A 25008-nucleotide genomic window follows, 5' to 3' on the forward strand; every position below is an offset into this window, starting at 1 on the left:
GGAGAGGGGGTGACAAATGTGCTTGTGACTTGGTCACACTGAAACAGGGTGGTTAGACAGGAGGCAAGAGACCTGGGGTGGAAGGAGGAAGCAGGAGAAAGGCTATCAAGCCATGAAGTAGAGTCAGAAGATGAAGGCCACCAGAGGGGCTGGGGTGAGGGTCCTGCCGATCCTTCTAGTAGGCAGAATAGACCAGCTGGAGCCAGGTGTGGTCGTTCACACCTGTGACCCCAGCAACTCCGGAGGCTGAGCGAGGAGGATTTTAAGTTCAAGCCAGTCTGGGCACCTTAGCAAGATCCTATCTCAAAATAAAAAGTAAAAAGGGCTGGGGAAGGGATGGAATTGTGGCTCAGTGATAGAGTACTCGCCTAGCACATGTGGGGTCCTTGGTTCGATCCTCAGCACCACATAAAAATGAATGAATGGAATAAAGATATTATGTCCAACTATAACTAAAAAATAAATATTTAAAAATAAAAAGGGCTGGGGATGTGGCTCAAAGGTAGCGTGTCCCTGGTTCAATTCCCAGTACTGAAATAAATAAATAAGTAGATAGATAGATAGATAAATAAATAAATATATATATATATATATATATATATATATATAATACACACCAGTTGTTCACAGAAAAATATTATTTTTATTCTGTCCTGAGGTCTGCTCAGTGCTGTGTCCTTGTCACATGGGTCTGTTCCATAAGAAGCAGATTATGTAAGCAGCTTCCTGAGAGTTGGGAAGTCTCATTTCACCTTCAGTGCTTGCACTGTGCCCTTTTAGATACCCCAACACAGCCTGTGAGCTTCTGACTTGTGATGTGCCACAGATCAGCGACAGGCTAGGCGAGGACGAGAGTCTGCTGAGCCTTCTGTACGACTTCCTGGACCAGGAGCCGCCACTCAACCCTCTGCTGGCCAGTTTTTTCAGCAAGACCATTGGCAACCTCATTGCAAGGAAAACTGAACAGGTAATGATGTGTGAAGCACATGTGTTTTGGACAGTGACAGTCATCATCAGGCTGTCACCAGTGAACTGTCACTAGGCTGCAGGGACAGCATTTTGACTGCTTACTGGGACATAGGTGGAACAGTGAGTGGCTGGAACATGAGTTAGAGTTTAAGGGAGAAGGTGGCTTCCCAAATATGCTTCTGATGGCCATCTCTGGAACACGTGGCACACCCTGCCACCCCAGGCCAGTTCATCCTGCCACTGAGAGCACAGGCAAGAGTCCTGGGCCATGACTTCACTGTGGCAGAACCTTGGCTGGCCCCTTCTCGGGTCTGTGCTTGGTGTGGGTGGTGAGTCTGGGCATCCGGAGCACTACTGCTTCACAGTCAACACAGATATAGATGAAGTCCAGGTCTGGGAGAAGGAGTTCATCTTTCAGCTGTAGTAAGGTGCTTCTCCTGCCTTGTGTCTGAACTGACATGGCCTCAGCCCCTTCATTCTGTGGACACCAGGAGGAGAGGCCTGATGGTGGGCTGTGCCTGACACCCATCTTGCCAGTCTTCTTTTCTGTCACCTCCACTCACCCATCCCTACTGGTTTACTTCAAAGCACATCTCAAATATCAGATCCTTTCTTCTGTGAGTATTTCATTATGTATCTCTAAGAATTTTTTTTCTTTTACGTATTAGTAGATGACCCCATCTGGGTGCAAAGGAGCAAACCTGTAATCCCAGCTACTTAGGAGGCTGAGATAGGAAGATAGTGAGTTCCAGGCCAACCTGGGCAACTTAGAGATACCCTGTTTCTAAAAATAAAAAGGGTACCCTTGATTATCATATCCCCAAAATATTAGCCATAATTAACATTATCAAGTGTCCATTCAGGGAGTAAAATAATACTTGGTGTCTGTGTCTTGAGCCTTGAGAAAGGTTATTTTAGTCAGCTTTTTCAGTACTGTGACCGAAAGCACTGGCAAGAACAACATAGAGGAGGAAAAGTTTATTTGGTTGGTGCTTACGGTTTCAAAGGTCTCAGTCCACAAATGGCTGACTCCGTTCCTAAGGGCCCTAGGTGAGGCAGAACATCATGGCTGAGGAGTGGTGGAGGAAAGTGGCTGAGGACACAGCACCAAGAAGCAGAGAGCCAGATGCAGTGGTGCACGCCTGTAATCCCAGCAGCACTGAGCAACTCATGAGACCCTGTCTGTAAATAAAATACAAAATAGGGCTGGGGATGTGGCTCAGTGGTCGAGTGCCCCTGAGTTCAATCCCCAGTACCGAGAGAGAGAGAGAGAGAGAGAGAGAGAGAGAGAGAGAGAGAGAGAGAGAGAGAGCACTCCCCCCCACCACAGATAAAACATACCCTAGTTCCTCCTCCAGCCACAGCTTATCTGCCCACAGTTGCCACCAGGTAATCCCCATCAGGGTATTATGCACTGATTGGGTTAAGGCTCTCATTACCCATCACTTCACCTCTAAACTCTAGTCACACATGAGCTTTTTGGGGACACTTCATATCTAAACCATAACAAAGGTCATTTGTTTCCCTTCTGCTGGCATGTTTTGAATATTCAGGGGGATGTCATCTTATATCAGGTCATAAAGCCAAGATTTGTGAGAGATCCGGGAGGACTGTTTCAGCATCTGTTTGTAAAGCAGAGTAGAAATGAAGAGTAGCAGCATAGGAGTTGTGTTTGTGTACCCTTGGGCAGGAGGGAGAGGGAGGCCATGAACATTGGTGGCAGCAGTACTGTAGGTGGGGATCTTGAGATTGTTCTTGTAGTGTTGGAGGGTGGTCACTAGAGGCCTGGGAAGACCCCTGCATCTGCATTTGCCGCCTGTAACTGGAATATGAATCTTGTGATTTACTGTTGCCTGCTCACAATCCTCTGCCACTTTCAGATATTTCTTTACAATTTTACTGGTAAGCTACAGCACTCAGGCCAAAAATGGCCTGCTACCTGCTTGTTGAATGAGATGCAGCCTCGTGCTGGGTCACACATCAAGGCCCTTCTTTGCAGTCATGGAAGAGCGGGGAGCCGGGCTTCTGGGTCACTCTGTGATGCATTGCAGTCCTCTGTGAGGGCTCTGCATAGCTTTCAGTAGATTTATTCTTAAGAAGTTGATCCTTGTATTACTGTGTTATTTTTAAATTGGATTTTTATGGAGAAATTGCAGGTTCACATGCAGTTGTATGAAATAATGTGGCGAAAACCTTTGTATGCTTTGACCAGCTTTTGTCTGGGGTGGCATTTAGAAAAACACTAGTTCAGCATCACAACCAAGATTGATGTTGGTGCTATTCCCGATTCACTTGAATTTCTCAAGTCTCACTTACACTCATTTTTGTGTGTGTGTATGTTCTGTGCAGCTTGTCACATGTGGGCGGGCATTCGTCAGCCACCATCACAGACAGGACACAGGAAGTTCAGAAACCACAGGTCCTTCGTGGTGCACTTTTACAGCCACACCCCATTCCCTTCTTAAATGTTGTCATTTCAAAATATTATTTAGATCAAATCATGAAATATGTACTCTTTGGGTATTCACTTTTTTTCCCCTCAGCATGATTTCCTGTACATTTATCCAAGTTGTTGTGTATATCAATGATTTGTCTACCCTCTTTTGTTTTCTGTGTTGAGGATTTAATCAATGCCTTTGCACATGGTAGGCAACGTTATACCCCTGAGCCATAGCCCAGCGTAGTTTGTTCCTTTTCCTTGCTGTGTAGAGTTACATGATATAGCAGTACCAGTTTATTTAGCCATGCACACGTTGAAGGATACCTAAGTTGATTCCATATTTGGTGATGGCAAAGAACCTCACCCCCCCACTGGTGCATAGACCTATCCACAAGTATGGCTGTATGCTGGACCAGTAGTCAGTGACGGGTATGATTCAATTGCAGTGGTATCAACCTAAGACAGGAGGCTGACGCCTAAAGGTCAGTTTTCCGATGATGGGTAAGAACCATATGTTGAATTGGACAACCTACCAGGCACGGTCCTTAAGCCACATTGCTTGTTGTTTAATTAATCAGAAGGGGGGAGATGCTGGGAGCCATTAGCCAAGTAGGTATGACAATTTCCTTGCCAGCGTACCCCATGTTGCAGTGACATTGAATGTAGGTGACCTTGCTCAAGGACCAAGGCGGATTAGGGTGTTCCCAGTTTAAGATAATCGGGTTTAGGGCGTTCCTGGTTTAGGTTCCAGGTTTAAGGTTTAAGATTATTCCTGCTGGGAATAGGGCGTATCCTGCTGCCTGAGTTCCCCTTGAGTTCTCATGGGATTCAGACAGTATTTTTTGGGAGATAGAAGCCCAGTGGAGGTGGATTTGGGCAGAGAACGTGGATTTCCCCAGAACGTGATTGTAGACGGCTGGTGTGAGTTCGGGAATAAAGAGTTGCTGTTTGAATCTACAAGCTGTGTGGTGGCCCAGCCAGACTGCGGCATTTGTGCCCAGCCAGACTGTGGCAGGTGATTATCAATAAAACTACTATTAATTCTGATAATTTACTTTTATAGTCTTTTTTAGTTATATACAAGATCATGTCATTTATTATCAATGATTACTTTTATCCTTTACAAATGGTATATATATATTTTTTTTACTTGTTTCTTGCCTTATTGCACTGGCTGGAACATTAGTACAATATTGAATAGGCCTCCTTGTTTTGCTTGTTACCTAAGGAAAAGCTTTCAACATTTTATAGTTCATTAGGGTCCTTGTCATGGAGCACTCATGGGCTTTTCTCTTTTGTTTTTCTTTTTTGTAGCAGGTTCTTGCTATATTGCCCAAGTGTCCTCATGCTCATGATCCTCCTGCCTTAGCTTCCTGAGTAGCCGGAATTATAGGTGTGCACCACCATACCTGGCTCTCTAGTTTTGTTTTTTAATCCAACTTAGAGGTCTGCAGGTTCAGCTCTGTAGTGTAGTCTGTGATTAGCATGCACAAGGCCCTGGGTTCAGTTGCCAGCACTAAAACCAAGCAAAACAAGAACAAGAAACAACTTAAGGAGGTTTTCTTCATTTCTAGGTTTTTGAAAGTTTATAACATGAATGGTTGTTAAAATTTATCAAATGTCTTTATCTACTGAGTCAACTTTATCTATCAACTTTATGATTTCCCTACTCTATTAACAGTTGAATTATGATAATTAGTTTTCTATTGTTAACCTACATTATGTTCCTGGAATACACCGAATTGGACTGTGATATATTTTTTTCTTTCTTTTGTATTGCTAGATTTTGCACCTGTGGGCATCAGTGAGATTGGCCTGTAACTTCCCTTTCTTACAATGCCTTTATCACGTCTTAGAGTGAAGGTTTTATACAATTGTACAATTCTATGGGACACGGTCCCTCAACGCCTGTTCTCTGCAAGAGTCTTTGTAGGTGTTTGGTAGAAGTCTCTGACCAGGCTCTGAGAGCCCAGAAGCTCTGGTGGCCTTAGTCCTAAATTCTGTTTCTTTTGGTATTCCAGAATAACTCAGGTTTTTTTCATGTGAGTTAAGTGTTTTTTCTCCTTAAAGGAAATTCTCCATTCTGCTTAATTTGTACAGATTGGCTTAGAGCTGTTCTCATTCACTCGTCAGAATTCCTCTGTTCGAAGGATGTATAATGTGGCCCTGTTGCAGTCCTGATATTGTTACTTAAATCTTCTGTTTTGTTCTTGGTCTTTCTAGAGACTTAGTCATCCTTTTCAGAATGCCTTCCTCCTCTCTCACTTCGTCATCTTCCCCTTTTTCTGTTCTTCCCCTCAGTCTTCCTCCCATCTTCTTACTCATCTGTCTGAGTCCCTTTTCTGTTGTTGTAACTGAATGCTACAAAGTGGGTAATTTATTTATTTTTATTTTTAATTTTTTTTTTATTTGTGCAGCTGGGCGTGGTGGCACATGCCTCTAATCCCAGCGGCTCAGGAGACTGAGGCGTGAGGATCACAAGTTCAAAGCCTGCCTCAGCAAAAACAAGGCGCTTGGGGCTGGGATTGTGGCTCAGTGATAGAGCACTCGCCTAGTGCAGGTGAGGCACTGGGTTCGATCCTCAGCACCCCATAAAAGTAAATAAATAAATATAAAGGCATGTGTCTATCTACAACTAAAAATAAATAATTAAATTTTAAAAAGGAACTAAGCAACTCAGTGAGACCCTGTTTCTAAATAAAATACAAAATAGGACTAGGGATGTGGCTCAGTGGTCAAGTGCCCTCTTGAGTTCAATCCTTGGTACTCAAGTGGGAAAAAAAGTGTATTTTGACATATTATACACACATGGAATAAAATTTATTCTAATTAGGATCCCATTCTTGTGATTGTACATGATGTGGAGTTTCACTGATTGTTATTCATATGTGAACACAGTAAAGTTCTGTCCCATTCATTCTACTGTCTTTCCTATTCCTATCCCCTCTCCCTTCCCTTCATTTCCCCTGTCTAAGCCACTGAGCTTCCATCTGCCCTGCCCATCTTATTGTGTGTCAGCATCCACATATCAGAGAGATAATTCAGCCCTTGGTTTTCCGGGTCTGACTTATTTTACTTAGCATGATAGTCTCCAGATCCATCTGTTTACCAGCAAATGCCATAATTTCATTCTTCTTTATGGCTGAATAATATTCATAGGTAATTTATAAGGAGACTTATTTCTCCTGGAGACTGGGAGGCTCAAGGTCAAGGGTCTGCATCCAGGAAGGGCAGAGTCCGAAGGAGGCCCAGGGCACCACATGGCAAGACAAAGCAGTCTCTTCTCCTCATGAACCTGCTGGTGTAAGCATGGACCCCTCATGACTTCATCTGATTCCAGTCACCTCCCAAAGCCCACCTCCGGATGAAACCATCTGAGTCCCATTTCCCTAGTGTTGAAGATTGAATACCAGAGAAATGCCAAGGCAAGAGCAAAAAGTTTTATTTAAAGAATAGAACAGAGGGGCTGTGGTTCAGTGGAAGAGTGCCTGCCTAGTGTGCCTGAGGCACTGAGTTCAAACCTCAGCACTACATAAAAATAAAAAAATAAAAAATAGAATAAAGGCATTCTGTCCAACTACAAAAAAAAAAAAAAAAAATTAAAAAAGAACAGAGCTGGACGCGGTAGTACACACCTGTGTTCCCAGCGACTCGGGAGGCTGAGGCCGGAGCCAGCCTCAGCAGCTTAGTAAGGCACTTAGCAACTCAACAAGACCCTGTCTCTAAATAAAATATAAAAATGAGATGGGGCTGGGGATGTGGTTCAGTGGTTAAGTGCCCCTGGGTTCAGTCCCCAAGACCAAAAAAAAAAAACAAAGAAAAAGAACAGAGAGAGAGAAGGACGAGGCTCCTCTGGAGAGGAAGGGTTCCAAGTTGGCGTCCCAGTGAAGTGGGGGTGTCCTGCCCCTTTTATACATTTCAGATTTCCTTTGTTCTCAAGCCCTCTCTTCCTCCCATCCTGCCTGCAAGACCCAAAAGGTGGAGTAATCCCAGGGCAGAAGGAGGCTGCCCAGAGGTACAGGCAGGAGGGGAGCTGCCCAAGGGTCTGCTCAGTATCAGCTCCTTGCAGGGAGGAACAGTCCCCTAGAGACAGGTGCCCTTGGCAACTGGTTGAAGGCGGGGAAGAGTCCTGAAGGTATTAACACTGTATTTCCTTTCCTTTCCAACCAGAACCAGCCCCCATCTTCCCCATCTGGCCCCTCGTTCGTGACCTACAGGGACTGTCCTATTGCCACCTCCCCCCAAATACCTTAACATATGTTGATTTGGGAATTGAACTTATAGCATTTGAAGTTTGGGACCATATTCAAACTACAGCATCATCTCAGCAACAGTCAGATTCCCCGAGTGCCCATCTTTTTGGGCAAAGTGCTGGATCTACCTCAGCCTCCAGCCCATGTCCCTTATCTACACCTGGCTGGGCTGAGTTTGCAGATTCGTGGCAGACAGGTGTGAGCCCAGAGTTCACATGTCTCCTCTGCTGCTCTGATCTGCACCTGAGCAGCCGCCTCTTCATTTGGGGTGCTGTTTCCCTGCTCCGAGGCTCATTTTGTTATCCACATTGATGTCTTGTTGAGAGTGGTCACCACCCACCTCTTTTTTCCTGAAGCTTCAGCCACTCCTGGGTTCTTGCAGGAGCTGTCCTCCTGTACACTCCTGCTCCCTGGGGTTTGTACTCCAGGCTTCCTCCCCCCTCACTCCTCTGCACCACCATCCTTCCTCCACAGTGGCCTTCCTCCCCCGGCAGCACGTCTGCACCATTTGTTTCTAGGAAACCTCAACGTGGCTGTGCATAGCAGCCAAGCACACTCCTCATGCACACTGTAACTGAAGATTAGTCTTTCTCATGAAAGTCCTTGGATGAAGTACCCCTTCGTCATCAGGGGTGGCCCTGCTTGCTTACTAGATGTGCTTGATTTCAGGTGATTACATTCTTGAAGAAGAAGGACAAGTTCATAAGCCTGGTGCTGAAGCACATGGGCACCTCGGCCCTCATGGATCTGCTGCTACGCCTGGTCAGTTGTGTGGAGCCAGCTGGGCTCCGCCAGGAGGTCCTACATGTGAGTGCCTGGGGGATCGCCTCCCACTCTCTCAGTGCCAAGTGCCTTGCCCCCAGCTCTCCAGCAGCCCCCCAGCACCATCAGGGCTCCTTCCTGAAACTTTGTCCTATCTCAGCCCATTCAGGAGCAAAGAGCATGCAGGTTTCTTCTTCCTCAACACTCTCTGGCCCCTGCTGTTTACAGAAACCAGGTGAACTCTCTTTGCCTCCAGCCCTGTCCTCACCTCTCGGCCTGGCCCCTGAGGTGCCCACCCAGACTTTGGTGCACAGTGAGGTGTGGGCTCTAAGCCTGGGTGATCCATGAGGAAGGCATGAGCTGGTGGTGGCTCCACAGAGACCAATCATCTGCTCCAGGTTTGGACAGACCATGAAAGGGGCTGTCGGCCTGGAAAGAGCGGGTTTCCCAGCCCCAAGGGGAACTTGGGTTGGCTCTTGTTTGGCACACTATGTTCATACTACATATTTGAAGTAAAATAAAGTGGGCTTTGGGGGCTTTGCCCTTTTCTGTCCTGGGGAATCAGGTGTCACCAAGTGGGGTGTCCTCACTTTAGGCTGGTAGTTCACTTCTCTGTGAGGCTGCCTACACAGTGAGCACAGCATGCACATTGGCCCTGGTGCCAGCTGCTGGGAAGCCTGCGTGACTCTGCCACTGTCCCCCACCCACGGGTCTCTTCACTCAGTTTGCAGAGCAGCCCTGCAGGGGCAGCATCCCATCTCCAGACAAGGAGACTGAGGCACATGGTGCCAAGGGCATGGGAGGGACAGGTGCACCAGCCGCACTGTGCCCACACCGCCACCCAGCCCACTGCCCGCCCTCACTGCACCCCTGCAGTCACAACAGCGTCGCTGCTTGTCCTGACCCCAGCAGCAAGGCCAGTGCTTTTCAGGCTTCATGTCTTGCTGGGCTCCAGGGCTGCAGCTCATTCTGGGTGTCTACACGCTGGCCTTAAGACAGACAGATGGTGGTGCACCCTTTAAACTCTGGGCCGCTCCCAGAGTTGAGGCATGGTGTTCTTTGGGTTCTTCCTGGGTCTGGGGAACAGGGTGTCGGTCAGAGTCTCTATCCCAGGTGACCTGGTGTTTGGGTTTTTACTGCACTGGGGACCTCCCTTTCATTTAATTAGATGTAAGCAGAGCGGTTCACAGGCATTTTTCCCTTTCAGTGGCTTAATGAAGAAAAAATCATCCAGAGACTCGTAGAACTGATCCATCCGCATCAGGATGAAGACGTGAGTGGCTCTGAACCAGCTTCTCTCAGGAAGGCCCTGCACCTGGCTGTCGGAGCACCTGCTGCCACTCTGGAGCTGGCAGGCCACTCCCTTCCTCTGATGAGACCAATGAGATTCTTCCCTTCCTTTAATCAGTGCTGATGTCTAGGCAGTGTTTTGTTTACTGAAAATCAATATATAACATTGTTAGAAGTATAATTCAGTAGCAGAGCCCTTGCCTTGTATTCATGAGGCTCTGGGTTTGATGAGGAGCACTGCAAAAAGGAAAAAAAAAAACACATGATTTCAGAGGGACTAATGAGGTCTAACTGTCCCAGTCCTAAGCTCTCTGAAAAAATAAAACTGATACATGTATATATATTATAAAAAACAATTTTAACAGAATAGAGTTATCTGTGGCTGAATGACGAATATGAAGCTGAATTGTGATGCAAAAGTAGTCTTTAAATTTTTTTTAGTTGTAGTTGGTACGGTACTTACATATTTTTATGCAGTGCTGAGGATCAAACCCAGTACCTCACATGTGTGAGGCAAGTGCCCATCACTGAGCCACAGCCCAGCCCCTACAAAAGTACTTTTTGTCTCTAGCAGTGTTAGTTTGTGCAGCTAGGGATCTGGCCACGCCTAGTGGCTTCTGTGCTCAGGGTGTCACACAAGACTGCCATTGCCTCGGGGCTCCACGCCAGGGTCCAGGTCTATAGTCTGAGGGACTTGGTTGCATTCAGCTCCTGTCCTTCCCTCAGCTCTGTGCCACAGGGGCTCGTGCTGAGGGGTAGCTCATCTCAGCAGGAGCAGCCCTCACTGGCTGCATTCTCTTTAGGCTTGAGTGACCAGGTCCAGTCCACACTCAAGGAGACAGATTTACAAGGGCATAAATTCCAGGAAGGGATGGTTGGGGGCTCATTAAACTTAAAGTACAAAACCATCAACATCATCATATATTCAGCATATTGCAGAACAGGGATCAAAGCTGTAGAAGGACATCTGTGTAGCATATTTGCCATCTGGGGCTTGTGTTTAATTCCTGGGGTGGCTCAGCACAGCTAAAATCCTAGTCTAACCAGATCTACACCTTGACAATGGGCACAGCAGACAGTCTGTGAGTCTTTGCAAAAACCTGGCTCAGAGAAGGCCCGACTCATCAGGGGTGCCTGTAGTGGGCCAGGGGCTGGTTTCTGGCAGCTGTCCTAGGCTGAGGACTGCTTCCCTGTCTTTTCAGAGGCAGTCAAATGCTTCTCAGGCACTCTGTGACATCGTCAGGCTGGGCAGAGACCAGAGCAGTCAGCTACCAGAGGCTCTGGAACCAGATCCCCTCCTCACAACATTGGAATCGTGAGTGCTGGTGGGCCTGGTGTGGAGGGCCTCGCTCTGAGCTGTGGGGATGTCTTGGGGCCCACTCTGAACACCAGGAATGCTGCCACCTGCTCAGATGCAGCACCTCAGGCTCAAAGCCCAGGGAGGAGGGCCCAAGCAGTGCTGGAGCCAGTGGGCAGGGGCACTATGCAAGCCTTGGGCCACTGGCCCACGCTGCTTGCTTATGTGTACCTCTGCGACCAGATCAGGCAGGGAGCACACTGTCTCCTCTGAGCGGTGCCAGAGTGAGGCCCCTGCTGGGTCAGGGTGAGGTGGGAGCTCTCGGGGAAGGAAGTGTCCTTGCAGTGTCTGTTCCTGCTCTGACAGGCAGTGATGGCGTGTGTGTCCAACAGGCAGGACTGTGTGGAGCAGCTGCTGAAGAACATGTTTGATGGAGAGCAGACCGAGAGCTGCCTGGTCAGTGGGACGCAGGTGCTGCTCGCCCTGTTGGAGCCCAGGCGGGCAGGGTGAGCCTCTCCCCCAGAAGTGGTGTGTGCTGCTCCCATGTGACCACTGTGGCTGTCCAGAGTGGTCACACTGTGCTGTTTGTGTTTTGTGAACTTTTGCCTACACAAGTGAAAGTGTGGATAGAGGCCCCTGGTCAGAAAGGTCAACTTCACATCTGTGGCCAAGTCCTCTTTGACCCTGACCATCAGGCATGTCCCCTGCAGCTGGAAGGCACACATTGCCACCAGTTTGCAGAGGTGTATAGAATAGATGTGGTTTTCCCAGGACCGTCCTGACAAGTTCCCACAGCTCATGTGGGTGTGTGCACGTGTGTGTGTGTGTGTGTGTGTGTGTGTGTGTGTGGCGTACCTGCCACAGGGCTTCCACTCTGACACACAGCTGCTTGTTTATATTTACCTGCCATGCCAGGGCAGGGAGACTCTATTTGTCTTTGTTTCCTAAACCCCATGAACACAGCAGCTAATCTGTCTGCCATCTGTTAAACCAGACACTTGATTTCAGGGGCTGTCCTGCACCTCTTTCATTTACCAGGTACATTCAGCACCTACCATGTTGCTAGCACAAGAGCCCTAGGAGACAAACATAACAGAAGCATGGCCTCTCCTCCTTCACTGCTCCCAGTTTGGCCCCGGAGCTCAGCTTGTGTACAGAAGCGATGTGTTATGCCAAGTACAGTAGGCAGGCGAGCTTGGGCCCTGGGGTCCTCAAGGAGAAGTCAGCATGGGCTGATGGTGGAGCCTGCTGGTCAGGGAGCTTTCCCCAAGAGGCCCCATGTATCAGAGACACTCCCTCACAGCAAGGGTCGTCCTGGGGTGAGTGGGGAAAGGTGGCACTTGCATGGAGGCCCCCCTGTGCTGTGACTCTGGGGAGGGAGGCCACCACGCAGTCTTCAAGTATAGCTGCCGGCAGCCTGGTGAGGCAGGGGCGGGAGAATGCCAGCTCAAGGTGGGAGGCAGCAGAGCAAGTTTAGGTGAAAGGTCGAGTCCCTTTGGGTTTCAGGGGCTTGAAACCTTTCTAGGACTCTGGGTAGAAATTTCAGGAGATGTGTGAAACTTCTTTGGAGCACATGGGACCCAGCAGACCAGGTGCTGGCAGAGCCACCCAGGCAGAGGAGGCCATCTTTGGTGCCCGTGAGCCTCAGATGAGAGCTTGTCAGCCTCAGGCAGCTCAGCAGGTGCTGCTGTTCCTGGCACCACCCTCTTGGACTTGCCCTGCCCCTGAGCACCGTCTGTGGACCTGGGTCTTGGGACACTCTCCCTGCTCTGCTCTAGCACATGGTCTGCTCTCCCAAAGTGACTGCTCTTTTGCTTGGCTTTGTTTTTAGTAGATTGATACAATACCTTTATTTTACTTATTTATTTTTATGAGGTGCTGAGGATTGAACCCTGTGCCTCACGAATGCTAGGCGAGCGCTCTACCACTGAGCCACAACCCCAGCCCAACTGCTGTTTTCTTAGTCCCACATGTTGGGAAGAGTTGAATTAATTCCTGGCACTGACAGCCTATGCCTTTTTAAAAAGAAAGGGAGAGCCGGCATGGTGGGGCACACCTGTACTGCCAGCAGCCCTGGAGGGTCGCGAGTTCAAAGCCTGCCTCAGCAACGTAGCAAGGCCCTAAGCAACTCAGTGAGACCCTGTTTCTAAATAAAGTATAAAAAAGGGCTTGGGCGGGGGGGTGGGATCGTGGTTCAGAGGCAGAGCACTTGCCTGGCATGTATGAGGCACTGGGTTCGATCCTCAGCACCACGTAAAATAGAATAAAGTTTTTTTTTTTTAAAAAGGGGGTGCTGGGGATGTGGTTCAGTGCTTAAGTGCCCAGTTTTAATCCCTGGTAGAAAAAAAACAAAACAGGAAAATGAAAAGAAATTGGTTAATCTTTGTAGTGAGATTTTTGCAGTCTCTCCCTCAATACCTCTTAACTATGTAGCTGTTAGTTTATTACCTAAAATCAAAATTTAGGATATTATAAGAGTTTTCTCAACTTAAGACAGTAGGAGTATTGATTTATCTTCACAAATCCAGAATCCTGGGCCTCTTTGGAGGGCTGAGCCCAGCCCTGCATCTGATGGGAGGGGATGGTATAAAATCAGGCTCACAGAAGAGCCAGCCACCTCTCTGCTTTTATACTTTATACATTTAGTTTTTTTTTCTGTAGTGATCAAGTATTTCTTTTATCATCAGAAAAGGTATTTAGATAAATACCTTAGAAATTTGCTTGGAGAAGAAAAGAGACAGTGTGGCCAGTCGAGGGGCAGCAGTGCCGTGCATCCCGTACTTCCTCCCTAGCTCCGTCTCATGGCCATCAGCCAGCATTTCCTGAGGGCCCAGGTGCCTTCGTCCTCTCTTTGGACCAGTCAAACATCTTGACTGGAAGTCTTGATGGTCAACTCTTGAGATTTCTTTTTGGGAGAATTACAAAGCTCTTTGGGGACAGAGGGTGAGCGGAACATGGCTGGGCTGGGTCGCTGTGCACAGGGCACAGGTGTCGGTGAGGCTCCATCTGCTGTCCTCACCCACAGGACAGAGGGCTTGGTGGACTCCTTTTCTCAGGGACTGGAAAGGCCACATGCTGTCAGCAGCAGTGTCCTGCATGGCATCGAGCCTCGGCTGAAGGACTTCCACCAGCTGCTGCTCCACCCGCCAAAGGTACAGTGTGCTCGGCTGCTGGGGGACATGCAGGAGAGGCCCCAGTGACGGGGACAGGCAGCAGCAGAGTGAGCGTTGTAACAGCACCCCCCCAGACCTCGCCCCAGACCTCGCCAGGCAGGTCCCGACACATGCTTTCCAAAGGCCTGGCCCCATCTCTGGATGCCCTGCCACCTCCAGGGAGGCCCCCGGAGTGGGAGAGCTCACAACCTCCTCCTGCCAGGAGCCTCCAGGTTGGGGGTTCTGCAGGTCGTGGGGAGCCCTTGTTCACTCAGGCTTCTGCTGAGGGGCAGAGATCTCACTGCCTCAGCCTCAGCCATTGCCTCCCTGCCCTGCGACCGTCCCTTCCCTAGTGCTCTTCCTCAGTACCCTCCCTGGCCTGCCTGTGACTCCCCTTCCTCAACTACTTGAAGTAAGCTTTGCAGAGGCAGGGGTTCCATTTCCTCAGCTAAGTCAACAGTGCACACCGTGGGCTTCCTGGGGCATCCAAAGTACCCGCAGCTCTGCCACCTCGTCTCCTCTGAGAGTGTTCGCAGGTGTCTTGGTCAGCACCTGAGGCTGTGGCCCTAGCGAACCCATGGGCATTCACAGCAAGGCGTCCTGATGGGGCTGCAGCTGCCACCCTGTCGTGAACATCTCTCAGACACCCTGACTTATGCCACTTGGCTTGGCAGATGAGAGTCCCTGGGCTGCTCGGCCATCGATAGCCCTTGCTTACTCTTCATGGGCCTGGAGGAGTGGTGGGCTCTTCCCCGGAGGGGCCCTACACACACACACACACACACACACACACCCCTTACTCTTTCCTATCCTGAGCCACACCATGGAGCAGTGGCTCCGGCCTTTGAGCAGTTGGCATGTGACCCAAAGGAAGCCGGCAGGAGCCATGCTGGTGGCCGGCCATCTCGGGACTAGGTGGCATGCACCTGTAATCCCAGCTGCTTCAGAGGCTGAGGCAGGAGGGTGCAAGTTGGAGACAAGCCTGAGCAACTTTGAGAAACTTGCCTCGAGATTTTAAGAACATGCTTTTGGTTTTTAAAGAAGGGCTGGAGTGTAGTTCAGTGGCAGATTGCTTACTAGCGTGTGTGAGAGGTCCTGGGTTCATCCCTAGCACAAAAACAAGGCTCTGACTGGTGGTGCCCTGTATCCACAGAAGAAGGCGATCCTAACCACTGTCGGCGTCCTGGAGGAGCCCCTGGGCAGTGCCCGCCTGCATGGGGCACGCCTTGTGGCCGCTCTGCTGCACGTGGACACGCCCAGCATCCACCAGGAGCTCTGCCGGCTCAGCACCATGGACCTGCTGCTGGTGAGTGGGCTCCTCTGCCTGCCTGCCTGCCTGCCTGCCTGTGCGTGCCTGTGTCCCCTGCAGCTGGACCTGCCGATGGGTTGGGGGCAGCAGAGTGGGGTCCATCAGGGCAGGAGTCCTGCTGAAGAGGTGCTGGTTCCTTGACCCAGCCCATAGTGGAGCTCCTGAGCAGCAGGAATGTGCCTCCACCTCAGGCTCATGGGGAGCCGCCATCCACATGGACCTGCCCGATGGCAGGGGCAGGCGTCCAGTCCCTTCATCTCCCTTCTCATACTCTGACTTGACCAAATAGGACTATGATCGTAGCTCTTAGAAGATGTCCCAGAAGAGACGCTCTTCTTCTTGTGAGGAGAAGGTGGACTGTGGGGTGCCACGGGTGTCTAAGGAGGGGGGACAGGCAGTGGCAACCAAGTGCTGCTGCAGAGAGCCCCTGGGGGTGCTGACTGGGAGGGCGCTGACCAAGTGGGTGCTCTGGGCGTGGACCCTAGAGAGCTGAAATCTCCTACAGACTCAGTCCCAGAACCAGGGCTTCCCCCAGCCCACCTCAGAATTCAGCTGGTCAGAGTCAGAGGAGTTGATTCAAGACCCACCTTCCTTTTCCTTCCTTTAAAATAATTTTCCTGTCTTTCTTTTATTTTCACTTTATCCATTTGTGTGCATGTGGTATTGGGGTTGAATCAGGAACATTCTACCCCTAGTTACATCCCCAGTCCTTTTATGTTTGAGATGGTCTTGCTGAATTGCCCAGGCTGGTCTTGGAATCGCAGTCCTCCTGCCTTGCCCTCCTGCCTTGCCCTCCTGAGTCGTTGTGACTACAGGTGTGCACCACAACACCTCTCTCTGTCATCCATTTTTTAATTGGGTGATTCGCCTTTTTTGTAGTTGAATATATATTCTGGATATTAATCCTTTATCAGACATGATTTTCAAATATTTTCTCCTTTTTTTTTTTTTTTTTTTAATTTGGGTACCAGGGATCGAACTCAGGGCACTTGACCACTGACCACATCTCCAACCCTATTTTGTATTTAATCTAGAGGCAGGATCTCAGTGAGTTGCTCAGCGCCTGAGCAAAGGCCTGCTGAAGAGGTGTGGTTCCAAGTCCCAGGGCCCTGCACAGGCTGGCCTTGACCTTGCTGACATTGCCGTTGGCCTGTCTCAGCCACCTGAGTGGCTGGGATCACAGTTATGTGCCACCACACCCAACTCCTTTACTCTCTTAGTGGTAACACACAAAAATTTTACATTTTGAAAAAATCCAATTTACTTTTTTTTTTTCTTTTGTAACCTGTGCTTTTGGTGTCATATCCAAATCCAGTGTTATAGAAATTTTCTTCTAAGTTTTCTTCAAAGAGTTAGATTTTTGACCCATTTTGAATTAATTGTTGCATATGGGATAAGGTAGGTTCCAACTTCATTTTTCACCACGTGGATATCCAGTTTTCCTGGCACTGTTTGTTGGGAAAACTGTCCTTATCCCATTGATAAGGACCTTGGAACCTTGGTCTTGGAAACCTTGTTGAGAGTGGACTGACTGCACATAGGCCAGCGTCTGGGCTCTGTGTTCTGTTAATTGGTCTGAATCTCTGTCCTCACTCTAGGGCCTCACTCTTGATGATTGTAGATTTGGAATAAGTTTTGAAATTGGAACGTGTACATCCTATGGATTGGTTCTTTTTTCAGGATTGTTTTGGCTATTTCTAGGTACCTTGAGTTGCAATATTTTTTTATTTCTCAAAAAAATTGCTATTGGTAGTTTTAGAGTGCTTGCATTGAATCTGTAGATCACTTTGGATAGTGCTGTCTTTTTAACAGTGTTAACTCATCCAATCCACCAACACAGTTGCTCTTTCATTGATTTGAACTGGTCTTCTTTGGGGCTGGGGGTAGCTCAATGGTGGAGCGCTTGCCTAGCATGTACAAGGCACTGGGTTCCATCCCCAGTGCTGTAAGTAAATTTTTAGAATATAGAAATAATAAATAGGTCTTCTTTAAATTCTTCTAGCAGTGTTTTGTAGTTTTCAGTGTACTACAGTGCAGTTTTCAGTGTTTGCTGTCATTGGGTTAATTTATTCTTAAGGATTTTATTCTTTTCGATGCTGTTGTACATGAAGTGATTTTCTTTGCTTCACTGCTATACAGAAATGAAGTGGTTTGTGTGATTTTGAATTCTACAACTTGACTGAATTTGTTTGTTCTTATAGTCTCTGTGGAAACTTATAAGATCATGTCACTTGAGGGGCTGTGGCTTGTGGCTCAATGGTAGAGCACTCGCCTAGCATAGGTGAGGCACTGACTTCGATCCTCAGCACCACATAAAAATAAACAAAGTAAAGTTATATATGTTATATATGCCACTTGGGAACAGAGGTCATTTTACTTCCTTTTCCAATTTGGATGCCTTCTATTTCCTTTTCTTGCCAAATTGCTCTGGACAAGACTTGCAACACTGGGTTGAGTGGAGGGTGAGTGGGTCTCCTTGTCTCTTTCCTGATCTAGGGAAGCTTTCCATCTTTCAGCACTGGGTATGTTGTCAGCTGTGCGTTTTTTGTAGATACCTTTATTATGTTAAGGAAGTTTCCTTCTATGCTTGGTTTATTGAGTTTTTTAAATTAAGAGTGGTTTGAATTTTTTCAAATACTCTTTTTTTATGCATTGAGATGCTCATTTGGTTTTTGCTCTCATTCTGTAATATCATACTGATTTCCATGTGTTGAGACACCCTTGCATTCCAGGAATGAGTCCTGCTTTGTTGTGGTATCTAATTCTTTTAATATAATGTTAATTCAGTTTGCTAATACTTGCATCAGTATTCATAAGGAATATTATTGTTTTCTTTTCGTGCCCTTGTCTGGGAACAGAGAAAGTAAGGGGCAGCCATAGAACTAATCTTCAGTGTTTGAAGAGTTTAAGGATTGGTGCGAATTCTTAAATTGTGGTAGAATTATTTTTATGTAGTGCTGATGAGTCCCTGGAAGCATGCTGAGCTCCCAGGAGAAGCTGCGTGAAGCTGCATGTGGGCCTGCCTGGCCCACCCTGGGTCTGAGTTCCTGTCGCAGATGAAGCGACATGGCCAGGCACCACTAAGGTGGCTCAAGGTCACCCTAGCAAAGAAGGTAAAGCTGAGGCCTGGGCTGTGCTTCTGTGAGATTGGGGTTGGGGGGGTTGTGGTGCCTCCTTCCTCCTTCTCCAGCTACCTCACCAGCTGTGAAAAAGGGCTGCACTCAGGCTGGAACACAACTTGCACCCAGCCTTCTCCCCACCAGCGCCCTCCTCCTCTGTGCTGAGACAGGTTACTGTGGCCTGTGTGAGGTGGAGTGGTGGCAGAAGAGAGGCCCTCGGGCTTAGACTCAGCACTGTGTGTGGGAGATGGGACGGGGACATGGGAAGGCAGCTGCCCTCAGGTCCCTCTGTCCCCCAGGGACACCTCAAGGAAGTCAGAACCTCCTGCCTTAAGGCATGGGGATGTGGGCTTCAGTCCAGTTGGTGGGAGAGAGATTCATGCAGCTTCTCCTGGGAGCTCAGCATGCTTCCAGGGACTCATGGGCCAAAGACAGAATCATAAAGAAAATTTCCAGGGGCTGGGGATGTGGCTCAAGCGGTAGCGCGCTCGCCTGGCATGAGTGCGGCCAGGGTTCGATCCTCAGCACCACGTACAAACAAAGATGTTGTGTCAGCCGAGAACTAAAAAATAAATATTAAAAAAAAAAAAAGAGAAAGAAAATTTCCGCATTCTTGTTTTTAGTTGTAGATGGACACAATACCTCCATCTCATTTGTTTTCATGTGGTGCTGAGGATGGCATCATGCAGGATGCCTCCTGCATGCTAGGCAAGCACTCTGCCACTGAGCTACAGCCCCAGCCCAATTTTCACATTCTTCGATCTGAGAAATAATAAAAAATAATAGGGGGCTGAGGCTGTAGCTTAGTGGCAGAGCACTTTCCTAGCATGTGTGAGACACTGGGTTTGATCCTCAGCACCACCTGAAAATAAATAAAGTGAAGGCATTCTGTCCATCTACAGCTATAAAAGAAATTTTAAAAATGTAAAGATAGATTTTGCAAGGAACTTACAAAGACTTACACTGGGAAAGACTGGAAATTAATGAGCTAAGCCTCTAAAAAGTACAAAACAGTGACTGTGATTGTGGCTCAGTGGTAGAGCACTTGCCTAGCATGTGTGAGACACTGGGTTTGATCCTCAGCACCACATAAAAATAAAGATATTGTGTCCACCTACAACTGAAAAATAAATATTTAAAAATAAATAAAGGCATCGTGTCCATATGCAACTAAAAAAATCTTAAAAGACAAAATAATAAACTCACAATGGAAAGAAGACAGTTATTTGGGTAAGAGCAGAGGTCAATGGGACTCACACAATCCTAGGCAGGAGGGGCAAAGGGCCAAGACAGCTCCTCACAGAGTTACCGAGAGAAGCAGGAGCACATGAAGTCAGGAGCAAGGTTGGGAGGATTCCCTTCACCTCTGTGGCTCAGCTGTGCAGAGAGGATCTAAGAACTCTCCTCTGTCCTCTGTTTTACTCAGGACTTGTTTTTTAAGTACACCTGGAATAACTTTTTGCACTTCCAAGTGGAGCTATGCATAGCTGCTATTCTCTCCCACGCTGCCCCGGAGGAGAGGGCAGAAGCCCATGGATCCCAGAGCAGGGTGGAGCCACCCCAGGGGAGCGGGAACGGGAACAGGAGCCTGGAGACCCACCAGCCCATCGCCAAACTCCCCGAGAACACGATGGTGACCCATGTAAGTCCTGCCAGCATCCTGCTTGTCAGTACAGGCTGAGCCCTACCCAGATGGTGGGTGCCAGCATGGTGGGGTGCCCCTGCCAGACTATCATGCATTGCTCCTATACCCCTCATAGTCAGGAGATGCCACCCTCCTTGACCCCAGGGACACTGATGTGTGATGAAACATCTCAGTTTCCCTAGTCACAGAACTGGGAACAGAGAAAGTGAGGGACAGCCGAGGAAAAGCAGCGTTTGTACCGTGCTCTTGCTGCCATGGGCTGTGGTCCTAGGGAGGTCACCAAGAAGCAGACCCACCTGTGTAAGTGCAGATTGTCTGACCAGAATGAAGAGGACAGTGCAAGTGCTAGCCTCTCCCGGAAAGGCCTATGGTCCAGTTCAGCCTGCTGGCTCCCCTCCCCCACGGGCTCCCCCTCCCCCACAGGCTCCCCCTCCCCCACAGGCTCCCCCTCCCCCACAGGCTCCCCTCCCCACGGGCTCCCCCTCCCCACGGGCTCCCCCTCCCCCACAGGCTCCCCCTCCCCACAGGCTCCCCTCCCCACTGGATCCCTGCTCACTCAGCTTCCCTGGGGCTCAGGGCCTGGGGCAGTCTGTGTCTCCTCCTCTTTCTGATCTCAGCATCCAGAATCACCCCTGGCAAAGAGGAGCCTGGTGTGAGCTTGCCATGGAGGGAGGGAGGAAGCAAACTGGCGTTGGGAGCCTAAAGAGGTTCCCACTAGGACCTGCTCAGGAGGGTGGGGTCACCGGGGCCACACTGCAGAGGCTGGGGAAGGGGCCTTGGGTCTCACCAAGCTTCACAGATGGTGGGCTTGAGCAGGGCTGGCTGGGGGCCAGCCCTGGACCACAGGGTCCAGTCTGGCCTATAGCTGATGGCCCATTGGATAAACAGCCAGTGGGCAGGCAGTTCCAGTGAGGAGAGCTGCCTGGTGGGGTGGAATGTCCAGTAGCCATGGAGGCCAACAGGGGAGCCCAGGTCAGGAGGCCTGGCCCAGGGCGAGGCCCTGCTAAGATGCCAGGCGCTCCTCCTGCACTCTGGGAAGCAGAAGGGAGGGTGCCACGGGCAGAGTGAAGGGCCTGAGCAGCAGGGGAGGCCCGTGGGAGGGCAGGCAGAGGGCACCAGAGGAGCCTTTCTCGTGCTGATCTTGCGGGGGAGGTCTTGAGACCCTGGGGCAGCACCTGCCTCTGCAGCTGGGCAGGGACCACGGAAGTTAGGACTGTGAGGTGTCCAGCCACAGGTCCTGTTGCTGCCTGCAGCACCGGGGGGAGGGGGCTGTGCATCCCTGCAGGCCCCCACTCACGTGCCTGCCCTCTGCCTCCCCAGCTGTTCCAGAAGTGCTGCCTGGTGCAGAGGATCCTGGAGGCCTGGGAAGCCAATGACCATGCACAGTAAGCGTCCTGGGCCTGCCTGGAGGTCGGGGCGCAGAGCCACAGCTCCCTGGGGTGCAGGCAGCTCCAGGCCTGGTGCGGGGTGTGTCAGGGCCCTGTGTCTACTGCTGTCCTGGAAGGGATCTTGCTTCTGGGCAAATAGCCATTAGGGCAGCCTGGGAAAGGAGGACACAGGGAGGTGGCAGGTGGCAGGAAGGGGCAGGCAAAGTGGCAGCCAGGCCCCCGGATCTCTGCAGCTTCTGCGCAGCCTGCCCTGCCCAGACTCTGTGCACTCGTGCCCTTGTCCACTCCTCACCCTCCCCAGCGCCCAGGCACTCTGTTGGCACTCACACCCAGGGACACATTTCTAACCAGAGTCTTGGCTTAACCACGTCTTCCTTCAGTTCAGGCAGCAATGACCTGCATGTTGTCCAGGGCCCAGGGCCACTCCTACATTCCCTGTCCTGCTGGTACAGGTGTGCTCTGGGCAGTGTGGGATGGGGCTCGTGGGAGTTGGGAGGGGTCTACACCTGCGTGTGGGCCAGCCAGGGCCGTGTGGTCAGCGTGGTGTGGAGGTCCTGCCCAGGCCAGCAGCAGCAGCAGCATTCGCAGAGCCACGTGCCCCATTGAGCCCTGTGGCCACCAGTACGCTCAGCTCCTGCTCGGCCGGCCTCTGGGGGCCTTGACCCACACTAGGGTCTTCCTGCTGGTCTTCATGCCCCAAATGAGCAGGGTCTGTCTCACCGGCTCCTCATGGTGGTGAGATGGGATGGGCCTGCTAGGCGTGGCAGGCTCTCTCCACACCAGTGTCCTGGAGGTGAGGACGCTTTCAGGCACTGGGCAGGCCAGGCAGACGCCCTGGAGGTCAACCTGGACTGACCCTAGGGGATGTGAGGACTGGGATGGAGGTAACATTGGAGATGAGCTCCAAAAGATCCTTGTTGCTGGGGGGCCACCCTGACTGTCCCTGTCACTTTCAGGGCGGCAGGTGGCATGAGGCGTGGGAACATGGGCCACCTCACGCGCATCGCCAATGCAGTGGTGCAGAACCTGGAGCGGGGGCCTGTGCAGACCCACATCAGTGAGGTCATCCGAGGTGAGCCTGCCACCTGCCACCCTCTTCCCTCTGTCCCCAGCAGGTGGCATCTGCACTGATACAGAATGGGTGGTGCCACCACCTTTGTCTTCTTAGCTCCTCACGGTGTTCTCCCTCGGGTGGACCCAGGAGTGCACTCTGGTCAGACTCTGTGGAGGCCTGTCAGCTCCTGAGCAGAGGTCAGGACACTCGGCTCCGTCAGTATTGGTGCTCAGACCTGCCGCTCACATGCCATCAGAGCCCTGCTGACCGACCTCCTGTCCATGTTACAGCTCTGCTCGGGTCCTGTGGGCTTGGAGGGCTTCCAAGCCTGAGTCTCAGGGGAGACGATCAGGTGGCATCCTGTTCCCTAGAAGCAGGCCGTGGGGACTGAGCCTGCCGGAGCCTCAGCCCTGCAGGGGTGGCAGATCAGCAGAGCCCCGTCACAGCCGTGCTGTGCACCCCAGAACCCTTGGGTACAGCCCCCAAGGTGTTCCTTCCTGCCTTTCTTGAGCACGGGGTCTGACTCGGTGGCCACATCCACATCTCCATGCTGTGGACTCTTGTCATCCAGCCTGAGGGCACAACTGAGAACCTGGGTGGGGCATTGAGAGGGGGCCCAGCAAAGTTGACTGGGATGTGCCCACTTTCCTTGAGGCATGCTTAGGCAGGTGGCTCTGGAGATGCCCAGGAATGGCATGTGCATGGAGGGGCATCAGCTCCAATCAGCACCCTGAATTGCTGGCAGGAGTCTGGGAGGCCTGGTTGTCCTGGGGAGGACTATAGGGCTGGGCATGGGCATAATAGATGAGATAGGTGTGCCAGCACATGTGGCCAAGGAGGTGTTGCTCATAGCCTTTCTGACTGGCCTCCTGGGAAGGTGTGAGGTGAGAAAGCTCAGGTGGTGCTCCCTGCCCCCAGGACCAGAGGGGGTAGTCTTTCAACCATACTGCAGTCGCCTCCGCTGAGGTTGAGCCTGCTGGCCCACCGTAGCATGGGATGAGTATCTGTGGTCCTCGGGAGGGGCCAGCAAGCCTGGGGAGATCCCCCTGCAACTGTAGGGCGAAACAAATGGGGTGTGGCTTGGTGTTGACAGGCACTCCCCAGGATGGGGCCACGAAGGGAGATGGGGGCAGAGGAGAAACTCTGGGCCTGTCATTCCTCACTGTCTTCAGATCACGAATGCCTGGGGCTTCAGCCTCCCAAGGAAAACACACTCTCATACAGGCCTGTAGGACACTGCTGAGCAGAGCCCAGGAGGGGTGCAGACCAAGACGTGCCTTCTCAGACCCCACTCAGGGTTTGTGTGCTCAGGCTCCAGCCAGCGGCTCCCAGCCGGGACGCCCCTGAGGTTCCTGCAGAAAGTCACGGCTGCCCTGCTGAGGGTTCCTGCGTCCCAGGCTCACTGGGCCCGTGGCCCTGCAGGACCGCACACCACACACAGCTCTGTTGGCCTCCTCCCAGGCCAGCTTTGAGCTCTCGGGGGCTGGCCAGAGAAGCACGGCCCATCCCTCCCTGGACCAGGGTGCCCCTGCTGTCCTGGACCTGGGTGCTGGCGCTGTTCACACCGTTCCAGGGACTCACCAGGCAGCACTCTCCCTACAGGGCTTCCTGCAGATTGCCGTGGACGCTGGGAAAGCTTTGTAGAGGAGACGCTGACGGAGACCAACCGCAGGAACACCGTGGACCTGGTGAGAAGCCCAGGCTGCTGCTGCCACACAGCCACACAGCCACAGCTGAGGACAGATGTCCTGGTGCTCTGCCCTGCCGCAGGGGGGGGGAGCCAGGACAGCACTGCACCTGGGCCACATGCTCAGCTGCTCGTCTCACATGCATGTGCCCATGTGTGACCATGAGCATGTGGCCTGGGGTCCGGCCTGCTGTCTGACACAGGCTCCGCCCCTGCGGCACCAGGCTGGCTCCTCAGGGCTTCTGTGTTGACCTCTGAGGCCCCCATCCCGTGTCAGGAGCGGAGGCTCCTCTGGAAGGGTTCCTGGTGCTGGAGCACGCTGTGCACGAGTGCACAGGAGCGGGCAGCCCTGGGCCTCAGCCTCCTCTGGTCTTCCCTCACAGCACAGCCTCCTAGGCCCAGAAAGCAGACAAGTGCCAGGCTGGACCCTGGCTGGGCTGGGCGGGATCTGGGGCACCCGGGCAGCTCACTTGCCCACCCCGTCTGGCCTGTGTTTTAGGTGAGCGCTCACCACCTTCACTCCTCGAGTGAGGACGAGGACGTTGAGGGTGCTTTCCCTAACGAGCTGTCCCTTCAGCAGGTGAGGGCATGGCCGGCACTCTGCACCCTGCCGGGCCCTTCCCAGAGCCCGTGCCCGTGGTAG

The 25008-nt window shown here is 51.1% G+C and overlaps 1 protein-coding gene across 16 annotated transcripts in view; it reads left to right on the forward strand.

The window, feature by feature from the left end:
* Positions 1 to 25008, forward strand: part of Ppp6r2 (protein phosphatase 6 regulatory subunit 2) — a 97491-nt gene that overhangs the window by 65830 nt on the left and 6653 nt on the right. For 8 of the 16 annotated variants that reach the window (XM_046443592.2, XM_046443583.2, XM_046443590.2 and 5 more), the window contains 13 exons: positions 781 to 967; positions 8332 to 8469; positions 8585 to 8659; positions 9632 to 9697; positions 10917 to 11029; positions 11404 to 11517; positions 14037 to 14163; positions 15317 to 15469; positions 20018 to 20233; positions 21557 to 21621; positions 22581 to 22696; positions 24281 to 24366; positions 24865 to 24945. In XM_046443592.2, coding sequence (XP_046299548.1) covers positions 781 to 967; positions 8332 to 8469; positions 8585 to 8659; positions 9632 to 9697; positions 10917 to 11029; positions 11404 to 11517; positions 14037 to 14163; positions 15317 to 15469; positions 20018 to 20233; positions 21557 to 21621; positions 22581 to 22696; positions 24281 to 24366; positions 24865 to 24945 — 1537 coding nt within the window. Of the gene's footprint in view, positions 1 to 780; positions 968 to 5946; positions 5970 to 8331; positions 8470 to 8584; positions 8660 to 9631; positions 9698 to 10916; positions 11030 to 11403; positions 11518 to 14036; positions 14164 to 15316; positions 15470 to 20017; positions 20234 to 21556; positions 21622 to 22580; positions 22697 to 24280; positions 24367 to 24864; positions 24946 to 25008 lie in introns of those variants that run through there. The other 8 variants (XM_046443582.2, XM_046443584.2, XM_046443580.2 and 5 more) reach the window with 5 other exon arrangements.

Source organism: Marmota monax, unplaced genomic scaffold (genome assembly GCF_021218885.2).
Source record: "Marmota monax isolate L192 unplaced genomic scaffold, Marmota_monax_Labrador192_F-V1.1 WCK01_AAM20220418_F8-fsc00234, whole genome shotgun sequence".
Lineage (NCBI taxonomy): Eukaryota > Metazoa > Chordata > Mammalia > Rodentia > Sciuridae > Marmota > Marmota monax.